This window comes from Daphnia pulicaria, chromosome 7, assembly GCF_021234035.1.
Source record: "Daphnia pulicaria isolate SC F1-1A chromosome 7, SC_F0-13Bv2, whole genome shotgun sequence".
NCBI lineage: Eukaryota > Metazoa > Arthropoda > Branchiopoda > Diplostraca > Daphniidae > Daphnia > Daphnia pulicaria.
This window is the reverse complement of record NC_060919.1, coordinates 7,838,309-7,854,713: the sequence shown is the minus strand read 5'-3', so window position 1 is coordinate 7,854,713 and position 16,405 is coordinate 7,838,309. Positions and strand designations below refer to the sequence as shown.

The following is a 16,405-nucleotide window of genomic DNA, read 5'->3' as shown; positions in this document are numbered from 1 at the left end:
AAGTGGCCTTAAGACGGAATAAATTACAAGTTTCCCATTTAAGCAAAAGCTTATTACAGAATAAGTTTATTGACCTCGATCATGGGCCAAAAAGAGCGTGAATTGCCATTTTTAATTGCGAAGTAAAAGAAAAAGCTTAAGAAATGCATTATTAATATAAAAAGGAATAACGGAAGATAATTAAACACATCATACAATTTTAGTAGGCGTCCCCCTTGAGTGCAACTGTTAAAGTTTGCCCATTCTGTCCAACATCCAATACAACGCGCCCAGAGTGCGAACCGCTTGTTGTTGGATGGAACTCTATGGGTAAACGAGTGAAGTAACCTCTTGGGACTGCGTTGCGAGCATGGTTCATGACAAAAGGCCCACTGATGGTCTTCACTCGAACCTTTGGGAAAAAAGAACAACAAATAAACAAAAAATGTTAATACTACGATGCGTAATACAAGTGCCCTGAAAAATAAACATTTCAAATGAACGAAATTCAAATACCTCTTGTTTGTCTCCACTCCAATTCTGAAGCGGAATCTTTTGTGAGGATACGGCTCCAACTTTGGTGGAAGGAAACGCCACCTCAGTAACGGCTGCAGAGACAACCACGTCAGATGGGCATTTCCCACTAGGAGAAAGACGAGAATAATTAACTAACAGAATAGCACCATTATTTTTTTTAAGTATAAAAACCTGGCAGCAGTAGTTTGACGTCTCTGCGGGACATGCTGCGGGAGCTTTGCGTCGCTTAGAATCGATGGTTCAAGGACCGTGGCAGGCTCTGCGGCTAGTGTTACAAAACGTGAGTCTTTCTCGTGTTCTGGGATAATTACATTGATCTCCTCCGCCGTTGCATTGTTAAAGAACAATGCCATATCCCCTTCACAGACAGCAGGTTTCAAGGGGTTGTCGTTGGCCTCCAGCTGTAACAATCTAGTCCAGTCGATTTCATTGATCTCAGTAGTAGGGATCACGGGAGCTCCATCGGCGATGCATCTAGTTGGAAGAAATAAATAACGAATAAAAAATAATGAAACATACATTTCTTTAGGCGATTGTTCATTACCTAATCCAGCGAGCACGCAGTGGCTCGTCGCCCCACACGAGTCGTAATTTAAACGAGGTTACCTTCCTATTTTCTGACGGATGAATAAAAATTTGCATGCTTTTAATGTCTCCGACACCCACAGAGCAACACTGGGGCATGACAATGCATTGATAAGGGTCTAGAACTTTCCCGTTTTCTGTTGAATAATTTAAAATAATTAATTTCAAGGAGTTACTTTTTAAATAAGTTCTAATTACCTTGCAACGGTTGAATGAAAGCGAATCCTGCAACATTTCCCCGATTTTCCAAGACAAGTTGGCAGTTCCAGACAGATCCCTTGGATTTAGGCACTAGTGTATTTTCTGGTTCAGCAGTATTATCTGCCAATCGTCGAATGTGGCTTGATCCGCCGTATCCGAAGAGATCTACAGTATACTTCATTTTTTTGGCCGATTCGCAACGTGGATAAAGATTTAGCTTCGTGGTTAGTGGGCCAAGACTATTCGGTTGAAACACAAGATCAAGGCAACACTCTTGACGAGGTTCTAATTGGAGTTTACGACGGGACACCAAACTACGATTTTCATCCAGCATATGAAAATCGTCTGAATCCTTGATACGCAAATCGAGCTCTAATCCCTGTTTGAAAATAAAAAATTCATTTTATTTTATAATTCACTAATGAATAACTAATCTTGAAACATACCTGTTTGAAGGACGAATTAAGGACAACAACATTTTGGATCTGAGTGAGTCGAACTCTGGCCCCTCCAAAATAAACTTGCGATTTATTCACTTTGACTAACGGCTCATGAAGGGAATGGGCTGATTCGATTAAATTCGTTTTGACCTGAGCGACGCCAACAGAAGATTTTGGGACATCGGGGGTAGCATTCTTCTTGATAACTGTCGATGTGATGCGACAGAAATCTTTGTCGTTGAATTCGCTTATTTTTTCAACGGGAGTCTGAGGTTCACGATTCACGGAGCTACGTGTGGGTACAGCAGCCAATGTGTGTCGATTCTTCATAAGTTTCCCATCGATATCAGCAGGTGTTGGAGGTACAGGAAGAGGGAACACGGGTTGCTGATTCAATTCTGTCGGATTAAATTTCCCAGACGAAGTTCTAGAAGAAATATCATTATTGTTGAGTAAGGATCGACGAGCAAAGTTGTTGGTGCTTTTGTTAGACGAGGGAAGTCCGTAAGCGCTATCAGCTCGACTTTCGGTTATTTCAAAACCACTTCCGCCGATGCCGCTCGATTCCGAAGGTAAAAGTCCTGAGCTCATGCCACGACCATTTAGGCGAAGAACGTGCTCCTTGATTTTGTTCATCAGCAATGGTGTTGACAGCAAAGAAGTGTCGGAAAATACAGCTAACCAGGATTCTGGGCTGAATCCATTTGCTTCATGTAGTGTCAATTCGCGTTCAATTCGTTCCCATTCCAGATCCAAATTTCGTGATGTTGTTTCTACATTAGAAGCTTTGTTCACTCGAGAAGTCACTGACTGAACCTCTGGCTCGTGCTCACAGGTGATGTTTCTATGTTGACTTAGATTTGCCAGAATGCGCATCACATGTTCGGACGCTTTAGCTGCAGGTGTCATTGCCGTGGAACACAGATTGGGTTTGCAAGATACTTCTAGAAGCGATCCCAGTTGCAGGTTTTGTGCCGGCATTGATATGTGACTAATTTCTGCACGTTGGGGATCCGGCAAGAAATGCACGCGCCTTTCACACGAGCTTTGATCTATGAAATCGTCAGTAATTTCACGGGTTGAACTCAACTGTGGTTCTGAAATCAGCGAATCACACCGAGGGAAATCGGTGTTCTCCCGGATCGTACTAGCTGGCGACGAAGAACTCTGACTGGATGCGGCAATTTCACTTGGTCGTCGACTGCTATCGGATCCCAGCGACAGCGATTCAACGTGTCCAGCAACATAAGAACTAAAATGGCTTATTGCTCCGGGATCGAGCACTGATTCAATATGAGACTGCCCCACATCGATATGTGATTCGTCTTGTGGTTTCCAATAAAGAGAAGGAAGTTCACTGGTTTCTCCAATTTCTTGCAGTGTCAAACAGGGGGCAGGTTGTTTAAATTCGACTGGTGTGACATTTTTTTCCTCGACATGTTGAATACTGGGTTCTTTCTCACGAAGGCTCACACTCGATTTTTCATTGTTATCTACCAAACTGCCTATTTGGCTTACGGACTTGTTATTGCCAATCAACCAGTTTTCACTGCTATCAGGACTCTTGGATGGCAATTCTAGATTTTCAGAACTGGAGAGAGAACTCAAAGATTTCTTTTTCATCCATGAAGGCTCTTGGCTAAAGTCTGGATTAAACTCTACTATGCCTGGTTCACTTTTTTCACTGCTTGATGACTGAAGACTCTTCTCTTGAAAACTGAAATAAGGCTACAAATTGAAATAAATTTAAGCTTACAAAGCTTGAGCTAGAAGTGTAAAGCTTTTCAAATACTCGTTCTCTAAATGACGCAGAATCTCCCAACTCTGGACCCATAGGCTCTGATTTGTATGCCAAATATTGACTCATGGTAAGTTTCTGATGAATGAGATCACTATCACCACTGTCGACCATGAATGACCTATTAAAACATCTTTTCGAAATAAGAACACTAAATTAAACTACTTAATAAATACCTTAGTGTTATTCCTGAAACCATTGCATTGCTTTTCTCTGTTTGGTGACTTTGATCTGACTTGACAGATGAAGCTGATTGATACATTTTTTCTTCTTTGTCAAAAAAAGCCTTTAATTCTTCTCCTAGAATAAAAAACAAACATTGAATGAAGTTAATTGTATGAAAGTAAACATCTTTAGTGCTTACCAACAAATTGTTCGCTACTTTCTAAATTACAAGGACCAATACTTCCACTGAGACCAAACGGGTTTTCCCAGCTGAAAACCAAGAACAAATTTAAGATAAATGGCGAAATTAATGAAATAGTTCTTATGAATTCTAAAATTTTGATTACATTAGAAGTTGAAATTTATAAAAAAATACAAGTGAATTCACACCTCGAATTGGACAGCGACTGACTGTGATTATCCATAATCCTTTCGGAACCGGCGATTTGAAAATTACTGATTAGTCGTAGCAATTAATTTGACAGTTAAATAAATTTAATCGACAAAGATGTCAAATTCAAAGAAGCAATTGACTACTCAAATTTGAACTGCACTTCAATTTTATTGAATCTCAAATCGGTACAGTTAGACAAGTGAACTAAAAAAACGTTGCCAGATGAAATTTTGGGAATTCCGTTCATTAATAAAAAATAATAATATCTGAAATTCCGAATATGTTCAGAATTTATTCACATCAAATTTAATATAACTTAATCCTCCAATCAATATTTATATTTCCTAAACAATGGAGTAGATATTAGATGCTAGATGGAAAACAGGCAAACAGCAAATTTTTACGACTTACGAGTTATGACTTATGACTTATGACACAGTAGCAGACGAATACGCACGTGAAATTCAACCGGAAAATAAAATAATAAATAAAATGGCATTAATGCAGAAAATTTTACCATGTTTTCACATTTCAAGTACTCATATTCTAAGATCCTCATTAGAAAATTTTTGTCTCTTAACATTTTTCTCTCTTTAGGTTTGTACAGAACATCTATGTTTCCTCTTTTAACAGTGAGGCACTTTACAAACTTCAATGCCAGTCTTCAACAGGAGGATGATCAAGTAAATTTCCAATGATGTCATTGTTGTTATTTAAAATAAGATTATTGAGAGAAATTTTTCTTACTTAGCCTGCTCAAAATCTCAGCAATCCCTACCAAAAGGAGAAACGGTGTTGTATCTTGTGCAAATATGATGTAAATGTTGACTATAAGAATGCACGCCTGCTATCTCAGTTTTTGTCTCCCTTTACAGGAAAAGTTTATGAAAGAAATATTACAGGTAAAATTATTCATTACATTTAAAATCATTTAATTTAAAACCTTTTGTTTTGAAGGTTTGTGCAAATCAAAGCAAAAAATAGTTGAAAGTGAAATTATTAAAGCACAAAATGCAGGCTACTTGGCTATTATGTTGAAAAAAGTAGAATACTTTAAGGATCCTAAGCTTTGTGATCCAGACAGACCAGTCAGACCACACCGTTACTAAAAAAGTGTAATTTGAATTATTATTAGCATTATTAATACAACTTTGAACTATACATTTTTGAGGGGTTATAAATTCATTCTCAGGATTTTTTTCAGAGTGAAAATTGTGCATAATTATTGTTAAGCATTATTTATAGGCTACTTTGTAGTTGTAAAGCTATCCTATCCTTGTCAGTTGCCACACATATCCTCACTATCCTATGCTTGTCCAACACCTGCTGTTGCGCTTCGTGCATTGTCTTACCTCACTTCAGTTCCGCAGCGAATCCTTGGGATTCCTTTCGAACGTTTATTTAAGAAAAAAAAACTTAAGATTTCACTTCCGTGTATCTTCAGCGACGTTTCTTCTCATCTTCGTTGTTAAGCTGCAGTGAAAGCCTGATGACTGAACTTCCTTGATGGACATCTAAGCAGGCCCGGTAGTTAGCGAGATCCGTCTCAAGTCTCAATTGCTTCAATGACTTGATCTGAGTCTGAACGAAAAAGTTCCTCCTTCATTAATGCTTCTCTCTCGTGCTCTCTATCAGCCGGATAGCGATGCTACCGCTGATCAGCTGAAGGTAGCAATCGCCTCGCTTCCAGAGTCTGTTGTTGCGCAAACGTGCGATGCAATCATTCAACGTCGTGGTAAGATTGACAACGAAATGCGTATTCTGGCTGTAAAATTACAAGAAACTGTGATCGAGGACGAGCGCAAAGAAACTGTCGTCAAACCAGTTCCAGTCGCAGCTCTTCTATCCCTAACCTCAGCCTCCGAGTTGCTAGCAGGTAGCTCCAGTGATTCAATGTGATTTTGTTCTTTTAAATCCTTTAAAAAATATTTAATTATTATAGATCAAAGTTTTAACCAGTGACTAACATTAACGAGTTTCCTTATTTCGATAAAGCTAAGGTGTTGACACCAGCTTCGGCCGCTGATGACCGATTGACTTCAGCTGATGTCGCCGCCTTGGAAAACGCACTCGAAAGCATCGGTGTACAGCGCAAGCGGCTCTTAAATGAGAAAGAAGGTCTGACAGAGCTCAAAGAAGAAATAGCTGAATACAAAGAATAAGATATTGAGGAATCGAAGGACTTCTTGGAGTCTTCTGCTACCCAACAAGCACCAGAACGTAAACGCTTAGTCCAGCCCAATGCCTTTTTCTCTCTGTTAACCGCATGATCCATCAACTGGACGGTCCATTTGATCGCCTAGAAGGACGAGAAGAGCGAGAAAAAGTGACTGAAGTTGAAGAGATTGTCTTCATAGGAGAATTAATTGCTTCAATCCGAAGACAGCAGGCTGTGGAGAATTCGAAGAAGCTTCAAAATTGTCCAACTCCTTGGGCAGATTGATCAAGTTTGTGATAGAGTCGTCAAAGTTGATGATCTCGTGAAGGTATTTGATTGACAGTTTGTATATATTTTCTTTTTAAAAACTAAACAACATGCTTGTCAAGGTGATTGAATTACTGAATGATGAAAAGATCCAAATGACCTCGAAGCAAATGACAGAAATCCTAAATTTGGTCAGCAAAGAAGAATTTTTCTTGAAATTCATATGGAGAGAAAAGTCGAAAAGGCTCTCGATGAAGCAAAAGTAGCGACAGATGAATTATCGCACTTAGCAGCATCCACAAAAGCCAAACCAAAAGACTGTCAAATAAGCCAAGCCATAACGTTACCTGCAGGTAATAATTTTTTTCCCACTTTATGATCCGAATTTATCAACACATTTGCATTTATGTAAAACGTTAAATGTAAAATGTAAAAGGAACCTCATGGAGTCGTCACTAACGATGGAAATTCAATGGATCGTCAAGTTTATCCCTCAATTCTACGCTTCTTCGAATATCGACAGATCGAGAAAAATCTATCGGACTTTAACTTGATCGTCTGGTTTCGTTGGGAAGGGATTTACTTTCCCGTCTGCCTGGACGTGGGGTCAAAAGGAGCTAGGAGTTGGCCAGCTTGGACTATCAGATTGCGTCTCAGGTGAATCCCCCCAATCTGTACGTCCTTTACTTGACAATGACATACGAATATGCAAAGTGGTTTGCGGCTCACAGCTTTCATTGGCGCTCACGTTGGATGGACGTGTACTTGCGTGTGGAGTTACTAGTACAAGTCGAGCCACACTGAAGTATCCTTATCTTTCTCTAGTCTCTACTACCATCATCTGAGCACCAATATTTCTAATAGAAGTGTTTTCATACAACGTGGGGAAATTAATTATGGATACTTGTTTCTTAAACTAGTTACTGATCAGGTGGTATTTCAAAAGTTTTTCTTCACACAAAACGAAATCGACATCATCGACGACACGTCTCTAAGAAGTAGAAAAACAAAAGGAAAATGTTGCAAAACGAATCTTTTGAAATTGCATTCCACAGAATTGCATAAATACAGCACAAGAGCACAACAAATATCTCAATAATAAACCCACGACCAAAAAATTGTATTTAATTTTCCTGAAACAAATACGCACGGCGGTTTAGGGGGGAATATTGCGAGCTAAATCTCGTCTAAGGGGTCTACTGTACTAGATTCATCAGAGTCTGAATTGATTGAAACATGGAGTAAATTGCCACGGTAATACGTTGAAAAATCCCACCGTTCACGAGATGATGTGGCTTTCTCTTTTAGATCCTTTTCTAAAGCTCGTATCATTCGTGGTTTCAGTAACTGAGATGAGCTCGGAGTGGAAGTCCCAATTACTAAATCCGACGAGAAATCCTCCTGGCAATGATTGTTCTTCTGAGCCTTTTTCAATAGCTTTGCCCTGCCTTTTATTGTTCTATGCAGAAGTTTGGCTCGCCGAAACCTATTGCGACAAAAATTTAACGGAAGGAACAGGAAATTATTTAAACTTTAGTTTAGTACTTACTCGGAAGCATTTTCGAGTATAGGGGATCCTCTCATCAAGCTATCCTCTCGTCCTGAAATCTCGGCATCTATCTCATGAAGGGATCCAATAGGTGACACAGCTGACGACATCGGACTTGATTCCCTTTCTGATAGTGTCCTCATGCTTAAATTATCATTACACTCAAAATCATCATTCAATAATTCAGCAGCCTGTGTGTACAGTTAAAACATGCCATGAATGTAACAGTTTAACAAATGTGACAAAAACCATAACTTAATTATACTTCGCTCAGTAACTTCTTAGCTGTTCGACTTGGCGAATTTTGGAAGAAAGCTGCAGTACTAGCAGCTTCGTCTTCAAATACCTCGCAATCTTTTGAACGATTCAAAAAACTCAACAGCTGCTGGGTTTCTTTTACGGTACGAGGTTGACGCTGATTAGATAATCTACAACAGAGATCAGTATTTTCTTGATTTAATTTCGCCTTTTGTCTTGCATTTCTTTTAATGTCGGGATGTTTTTTGCGTTTAGGATCTGCACTTTTTTTTTTTGGAGTTTCAGCTAACTTCTCGCATTTCTTCTCTGTGAGTGACAATATTTGTTCAGGTAAAAGTCGGACCATGACAACAACCGGTTGAAATTCAGGACCAAATATATCAATTTCAAATTCATCCTGTTAAACAAAAAGGTAAAATTTGGCATAACTACAACAAAAAACAGATTAAAAAGGTTTCATCTTTAACATACTTCGTTTCGTTGAGAACGTTGCTTTCTTAAGGTTTTACGTGGAGACGGAGTTTTAGTTTTAGTAACCAGAACCTTTTTTCTTTGATTTCCTTTTGTTGTAAGAGGCATTGTTTTAAATGATGGAACAGTGCTCAACAAATTGCATTTTTCAGAGATCCTCATTGAATTCCTTTTGGTTGGTGTTTTATTGCGATCTGCATTATTTCTCTCTAATATTTTTCCTGGTTTAACTATAATCGACAGTGAATTTAGAACTTGACAAAATGTTTTACACTTGTCAGTTGTCACACCTTTTGGCTGTCCACCTTTTAAGTTTATAGGGTGTAATTGTTTTGCTGAATCATATTCACTGAAAGATTTTGCCATTTTCCTTTGTTTCATTTCTTGACTTCTAACTAAAACCTAAATAGAAAAGTAGGTATGAGATAGTTACATTCTTAGAACTTACACAAATGAAATTACTTGGGAAAGGTTAAAAGAAGGTTCCATCCTCAAAAATGCACGTTCAGACTTGAATGTTGAAGTGAAATCTGGTTTACCTTCGGTAACTTCCACATGACCTTGGTTACTTACAGTAACCTTCTCTCCTATTAATTAAAGTGTTAGAACCCAATTGACATATAATTATCACTGAATAAATGAACCTGTCCAGGTTTTAAGTCTTGGAATCAGTAGCCGTCCACTACGAGACCTACTGAAATCATGTTGCCCTTTCACTGTTACTTGATCCATTTCCAAAATACACCTGAAATAAAAATAAAAAATTGAAATGTAAGGCATTCCTAAAGAAATACTTTCTGTATTTCTTACGAAAAGGAATTCACAAATACGTTTGAAATGTTACTGGCACACAATCACATAGCGCGTCTTAAAGTTATGAAATTGCAACTTAAAAAAGTAAATTTATACAGTATTAGTTTACTCACACGATTGTGTGAAATGAACGTACAGAGTTCTCTCCCAAGTTTTCTATATAAAATATGGTTATAGTTTATAAAACGCTTTGGGTTGCGAGCAGTTTTAGTGAAATATTAACACTTCATAAAACGATTGCGAACGTCGAACCACGTCATCTCATTTCTCATTACTCTGAGTCTGGAATCAACGAATACTCGACGGTTAAATCAAATAACAAAACAATTCCCTTTACCAAACAAAAAGGGCCTACTACTCATTGCACTCGCTAGCAATTCAACAAAATCCCACCAGAGTTCCCCAATGACCAGTTTACGTTTCTTTGAGCTCCTTTATTTTATGCCCTCTTTCGCCATTTTCAAATAGTTTGTATATTTAAATATTATAGGACGAAAACATTTCCTAGTAGCTTAAATGTTAAATGTAGGTTTTAAATTAATGCAATACATTTATGCTTTTCCCAATTTTCTTAGGAAAAGGATGGGATTTCCACATTTCATGAGATTCACGTCAAGAAATGCTGAGTTGCCAGGCATGGAAAAGATCGAAAATCTTGATTGTGGTAAAAGATCCCAAAATTAGCACAGACTTCTTATGGAGACCAATTTTCAATAAAATAATAATCTATCAAATAAGTAGTTTTTCACATTTTTATGTTTTCTTCTAACAAGTAATTCTGGGAAGCTCCCAGTTTATTTTCATTCCATAATAATAATAATAATACAAAATTTCGGTATCATAAGAATCCAGAAAAAGATCTGGATTCTGGACCATCCTGACGTCCACCTGGTAGCGCCGTTTGTGCAGGCTGATCCACAGGAGCCGGACCAGACGGCTGATCCACACAAGCAGAACCGCGCACCCCAGTCCAGTTTTTCAGGAGGGTGTCAACGGGGTCGTCCTCCTTACTTCAGCAGTTTGTCCAAAAACTACTGGCTCAGCATTTTGTCCAAAAACTACTGGCTTAGCATTTAGCACTTGATTTGGATAGATTAAAACATTGCAAAATGTATTTTTTGGCAATGGCATGGCTGTTTATTAAAGAAAAAGAAAATGTTTGCAATTGCCATCTTTCTCGGCATTTGGTACTACTGAGAAGATCCCGGGAATGAGCGCAAACATGTAGTGAGACATGCAATTACGAAGATAGGCCTACAACCAGAGATAAGGAGATTGGCCACTCTGTGTAAAGTCCAGCAGTCGACATTTTGCCCCTTTCCCCTCCTCTAACTGGTGGGTGGTGATGGTTGGTGGTGGGAGTGGGTGGTGGGCGAGAGGTGGGAATGAATATTAGGCGAGGGGAGGTGGGTGATGAGGTAGAAAGGAAGAGTTAGAGTTAGGGTGACTATTCGGTACTCGAGCCTTTTTTTTCCCCCGATACAACGACTTAAGTACCCAAATAGTTCTTTTAGTAGATTTGAACAAGCCAGTACCCGTTTTTAAGTAGCAAACCGCCACTGTGAGACTCTCTGCTGAAAATATCTTCGGCTTGGTCAAATGCGAGTAATCGCTCTCGTCAAGAGGTTCACATTCGGCCGACGAGGTTGGGTTTTTATTTTTTTTAAAATACTTATGAGTTGCTCAGCTAGCTGCTTATTGAAGCAATACTTTTACTTGCCGGATACTCGCAAACCTATTTATGACAGAAAAACAATATTAAAAGGAATTTCTGGTTGGTTTAGATCGGATGATAACTCCATCTGCTGTAGTGCTGATGGTTGCATCAATTTTGCGGCATCGAGATTAGAAAAAACTCGCGAGCGGTGAAGTTCACCATTGTTTAGCAGTTCGCAGTGCAAGAGCAGCTACCTCTGAAGTAGCTTACACATGGTTGGCCGGTACACAGCCATGGTTTGAAACAATGGTAGAAGTTTGTCTTTAAATTATAATATTATAAGTACCAGAGCGTGGGCGTTAAACTTGGCGCAAAGATACACGTTTAGTGTCATAAAAATGTCTGCCAGTGTGTAAGCCTTATCGGAGGTGATCCAATAGCGCCAAAGTCGAGTGAGATACAACTGTGTCGCTTCCAAACCTATTTATATTCACACAGATAACAAAAAAGGTTGAACTTACTCTTAAAGAATTCGTCTTCATAGTTATTACCTTCAACATGTTGAAGCAGTTGGGAAACACAGGGATGACATAATCTCTCTGCCGATCTGATCGTATTATCTTATCATCTTATCCTGTGCGTTGAGATCCTCAGGTTTTAGCAGATGTCGACCATTCTCATTTTGATTCATGAGGTTTTTGCAAGTGAACGGAAGAAGCAATGTAATTACCAATCGCTAAAAATTTTCCCGTTGTAATTAATCTCATTCGCTTTTTCGCCACTGGAATAATTGAAGTTTCTTATTATTACTTCTTTACTATTAATAAACCATTTGATTGCTTTATACCTAAATGAACGGGATCGTGGACTGATATGCCACATCCAATCCTAATAACAGCAAAATAGAAATATGTCTTCAATAGAAGAGAATAGAGCGTTTCCTGGCCAACAGGAAAACCTTTACAAACGATTTTTTTAAATGAAACAATTAGAAGACGAACTTAAATCGAGAAAAACAGAAAATGCATACTTTTTGGAACTGGTAGACTCTTCCGTCTCATGCATAAATTTCATTTCGTGGTCATCTCCGTCTCTGGAACAAACTGGAGCAAGAATACCTTCCGCTGCTAACGTGCATGGTTATAATGGAATGCATCCGAGCTTTTACGTCCTCCGCCGTGAATTTGTTGTCCGTAAAAGAAAGAATGTGGATTGGTGGAATGCCGTTGATTAGGGTTTGTGCCATAACTACAAGCACCAGCATTGCTCGAGAGAACTCTTCAAACACGCCAATAATTGATTTAGGCCTAATATCTGTGACTACTTCGCCTTTATGATTTCTTAGTCCGTTCGTTTCCATTGGCAAACTAACACCCATCACGGAATTAGAGGCGGTGTCATATAACACAATTGCGGTGCACTCTTGACTAACAGATACAATGAGAGGCAAATTGTTTTGAATGAGAAAATCATTGAAGTACTTGACGTTTACTACGCCTTCCGGCACGGATCCATCGTATCGAGAGAGCCTTGATTTGATTGGACGTTGACAAGGTACGGCACCGTGAAAATTGGTATACAGAACTTCACATGAGTTTTTACCCGCCATACGATAAAAGTATACACAAAAGGGGACAAGTGCTTTATTTGTGAAGTTCTCATTCGACTGCAGGCAGGTACGAACCGATCACATCACTTCTTTACCGTAGGCCTATAGTTTATGTTTTTCGTGAAAACAAATTAATTTACTTGGCCATGCTACACCTTCGCTGCTTCCTTTTGTACCACAAGTGTTTAGTAAGGATTGTTTGAGTAGCATTCGTGAAACATAGGTAATAAATAGCAACGTTTACTTCTTTAGGCAGCTTTCTTAAAATATGTTGCATCTTACGGTGTCGAAGTCATCGTTTTCCAAGGTCATTTTTCCGGACTAAGGGCTGCAATTGAAAACACTTCGAGATGTGCGTCAGATAACCACCAAGGAGTTGCTGTTTGTCATCTGTTCCAAAATTCCGCTGTACCAGGACGCAAAGAGACTGTCTGGTATCCTTCACTCTATAATGGAGCAGTTTGAAGAAAGGGAAAACGACGCTATAGCAGCCGTAAGGGGGGAAAATCTAGTAAACAAATGTTATTGAACAAAAGTTACCGGGTCAATATTAGTATTTACTTTATTTTAAAAGAAAGTTTATTTCCTTACAGTTTTACTTTGTATTGCATATTAAGTTACCATTTGACATGAACTGACCGTTTTATTGTTTGATTACTGTGATGATGTGAATGGGCTCACCGTATGGTGACAAACTTTTCAACAAGTATTTGGGAATGTTGCCTTTTACTTTAGTGGTATGAGATCTTCTTGGTAGTACCAAATTCAACCAAACCTGAGAAAGATGGCAATTGTAACCATTTATTTTCCTTTTATAAAGAACAATGCCATTGTGAACAAAGATCTGAAAATGTTTTTATCTATCCCATACTCTGTATGTACTAACTGAACGAGAGGAACGTAAAATAAAACACTTATTCTGTTTCTTGTAAATAACAAAATCCATGACGAACGAATAGGAACCAAGGGACATGTGAAAAGATAAAGTTGCTTGGCTGTAAAAAGTTTTTTTTATTTCACCAGATTCGCAGTGGATTTGATGAAATTTGGGCAATCACTCCTCGCTAACGATATTCCCATATTCCCATATTCCATTCTTCACAAACCAAAAATAACCTAAAACAAATGACAAACGAATCTGCCCACAACATTAACAAACAAACACAAATAAAAACTTCAAGAAGAAACACTTCACCATGAAAAATAGCTTAAACAATATTTTTTAAGATGGAGAAACAAATAAAAAAAAATTCTTAAAAAATAAAAACCCTCAACACAGGAGATCCCCAGCAACTTTCTTGCATGATCACAGCCTGACTTACATGATGAAAATTAGAATTTTTTTTAAAGAGTCACATTGTGATGACATCCTGAAAAGATAATATAGAAACATTTCAATCTAAAATGTTGAGGGTTTTTAAAACTTTGTTGTTGGTGACGGCTTTAAGTTTACATGGTTTCGCTTCCTCGTCGAAGGTGCTATTAAAATGGTGCAGTAGTTAAAGTTTTCGCTCTGTATCATGAAATATAATGGTTCAAGTTGTCACTTGACTGAAAAATAGAGTTTCAATAATTTTCATCTATTTGACTGAGGATTTTTTATCCAAGAAGAATTTTTCCGTCCGGATTTCAGTTGTAAATTCATCAAATCGCTGCGAAAAGCGTTTCAAATGAATACGAAAGTCCGATGTCTGATGACGATTCTGCATCTGCACACAACACTATAATTTCAAAATAAATTGTTTAAAGAGTATAGACATAATTTTTAAAGCTTGCTACTAGACATACCGATAGTTCTATTTCGCTATGAGCAGCATTAAGCACGACCAATTCTTCCGGAATGAGAATGGGCAATATAAGCTGGGAGTCGACGATTTTTTTAAGTGACCCATGTTATCTTTCATAACAGACTTAATAGTCAAACCTTCTTCGCTCATGTCATGAATACCACCTAAAATGGCCTCTAAAAGTCACAGTAGTTTTGGGGGGAATCATTTACGTATTACACTAATCTCTCCGTTCTTCTATGACCAAGAAATAAAAAAACTGGCGTCATGAATGAATATTGTCTGACAAAATAAAGAAATATCTGGTTGAGCGTTGTTCATGTTTGAAAATCTTTTATGTGGAACAATAGGTGATATGACGTTTGAATAAGCAAACAAATACCCCCACATCAGTAAATTAATCTGCATTTTTTTTCGGTAATAATTATGTCTTCCAATTGGCATTTAGCTATGACGAATTGGCCTGCTTCACGTCATAATATATTTTTGTTACCTTTACCTTGTCAAATCAGTTTGACGTTGGGGGTTGCCTGCGCCCATCACTGCAATTACTTTTAAGTTCGTAAAAAATAAAGGTTAAAATCAAACAAAAATCTATTTATCGAAAGGATAATAAGTTAAGATTTAATATAAGTTACTATTTTTTGTAAGATCTAGAATAAATTTAATCGCTATTTTCGTCCTCTAAAAAATTCACAAGTTAAGATACGCCTGTTTTCCCTTCATCATCATTGAGTTGGAAAGCTAGACGTTTTTGCCATAATGGTGTGTTTCCTTGATCTCCTGTGAATTGAACTTGAGCCACTTCCATCTGAGTTAATGCTTCGGTAAACAGCAATAAATATAAATAGGATTACAACTAAGTATGAACATAGCAATACAATTAATTAACAGCACCGGCTTGGGTTTCTACAACGGTTGGAATTCTACAAAGAGTTATTCGTAGAAGCAACGCTTTTTAAGCTAATATCTACCAATTCCATGGCTCCAAGCCATTCACGCTGAAGCCAGGTGGGGAATAAAAAAAATATTGAATGCCCTGGCCCATCTAGGTTTCTGGTAATTTAAAAGCATAAATTTTCACGCCTCCGTCAAAACCAGGTTCGGTTGTAAGAACCATACGATACAGTAAGGGTTGTTGTAGCCCATTGAAAGGAAGGCCAATACTTTAGTAGGTTCCATACCAGTTTGGATGGCACTTACAATTCTCGCTTTGCTGCGTAAGACTACATATAAGGATGCAGCTTTTCAGGCAAGGACAACCTTAAAATTGTGTTTAGCCTACTTGTTCGTCACTGTGGGAATAAGCCCCACTCTTTCTGCTGTTAAAGGACATTTTTTTCAGCTCCGACGTATAACGTTATAGTAACAAATGAAAGAAAAACCTAACGTGAAGCGAATTAAAAAGTTTCAAAGACATGTAACAGGACAACACGAAGACATGTAAACTTACAATTTTTTAAAAATTTCATAACACATTTCAATCAACTTGACTTAATGAAATAATTGCAATGGAATATGTCTTATTTTAATTACATCAGTTAGTGATCTCAAGAAATGTGATTGAAGGTTGAAGGGTGATACAGAGTGATGAACAAAAACAAATGAAAAAAAAGTAGAAGGCTTTAAGCAGAAACTATTAATCCCATTCCAATAAAAATTAGGGCTACCTACAAATAATTAAAGCTCCATCTTCAATTATTACTAATGATGAAATCTCTAAAATTAGCTTTTCAG

At 37.9% G+C, this 16,405-nt stretch overlaps 3 protein-coding genes and 1 long non-coding RNA gene across 7 annotated transcripts; 2 read left to right on the top strand and 2 right to left on the bottom strand.

Annotated features, from left to right (window-relative positions):
* Window positions 1–49: 49 nt before the first annotated feature.
* Window positions 50–4,280, bottom strand: LOC124350988. 2 transcript variants are annotated; one of them, XM_046801721.1, is made up of 10 exons: window positions 4,096–4,280; window positions 3,905–3,975; window positions 3,717–3,840; window positions 3,535–3,661; window positions 1,749–3,470; window positions 1,300–1,681; window positions 1,061–1,238; window positions 688–990; window positions 496–622; window positions 50–391 (listed from the first exon to the last, which is right to left on the bottom strand). In XM_046801721.1, exons 1-10 carry the CDS (start codon window positions 4,128–4,130, stop codon window positions 200–202), a joined length of 3,261 nt encoding a protein of 1,086 aa, XP_046657677.1. In that variant the 5' UTR covers window positions 4,131–4,280; the 3' UTR covers window positions 50–199. The 2 variants fall into 2 exon arrangements, with proteins under 2 accessions (XP_046657677.1, XP_046657678.1); XM_046801722.1 differs by having other exon boundaries at window positions 3,535–3,643.
* A 193-nt stretch (window positions 4,281–4,473) lies between these two features.
* LOC124351099 (28S ribosomal protein S18c, mitochondrial-like) lies at window positions 4,474–5,260 on the top strand. The gene is made up of 4 exons (XM_046801861.1): window positions 4,474–4,634; window positions 4,697–4,782; window positions 4,851–5,001; window positions 5,057–5,260. The coding sequence occupies exons 1-4, from the start codon at window positions 4,523–4,525 to the stop codon at window positions 5,206–5,208; spliced, it is 501 nt and encodes a 166-aa protein (XP_046657817.1). The 5' UTR covers window positions 4,474–4,522; the 3' UTR covers window positions 5,209–5,260.
* An 845-nt stretch (window positions 5,261–6,105) lies between these two features.
* On the top strand, window positions 6,106–7,438 carry LOC124348448. The gene is made up of 3 exons (XR_006919990.1): window positions 6,106–6,585; window positions 6,647–6,877; window positions 6,961–7,438. It is a non-coding gene; the product is annotated as an uncharacterized LOC124348448 (long non-coding RNA).
* Window positions 7,439–7,542: 104 nt separating this feature from the next.
* LOC124348447 lies at window positions 7,543–9,973 on the bottom strand. 3 transcript variants are annotated; one of them, XM_046798667.1, is made up of 8 exons: window positions 9,613–9,973; window positions 9,447–9,547; window positions 9,265–9,389; window positions 9,093–9,204; window positions 8,803–9,032; window positions 8,339–8,728; window positions 8,074–8,264; window positions 7,543–8,010 (listed from the first exon to the last, which is right to left on the bottom strand). In XM_046798667.1, exons 2-8 carry the CDS (start codon window positions 9,532–9,534, stop codon window positions 7,701–7,703), a joined length of 1,446 nt encoding a protein of 481 aa, XP_046654623.1. In that variant the 5' UTR covers window positions 9,535–9,547; window positions 9,613–9,973; the 3' UTR covers window positions 7,543–7,700. The 3 variants fall into 3 exon arrangements, with proteins under 3 accessions (XP_046654623.1, XP_046654624.1, XP_046654622.1); XM_046798668.1 differs by having other exon boundaries at window positions 9,752–9,973; XM_046798666.1 differs by having other exon boundaries at window positions 9,729–9,972.
* Between the last annotated feature and the right edge of the window lie 6,432 nt (window positions 9,974–16,405).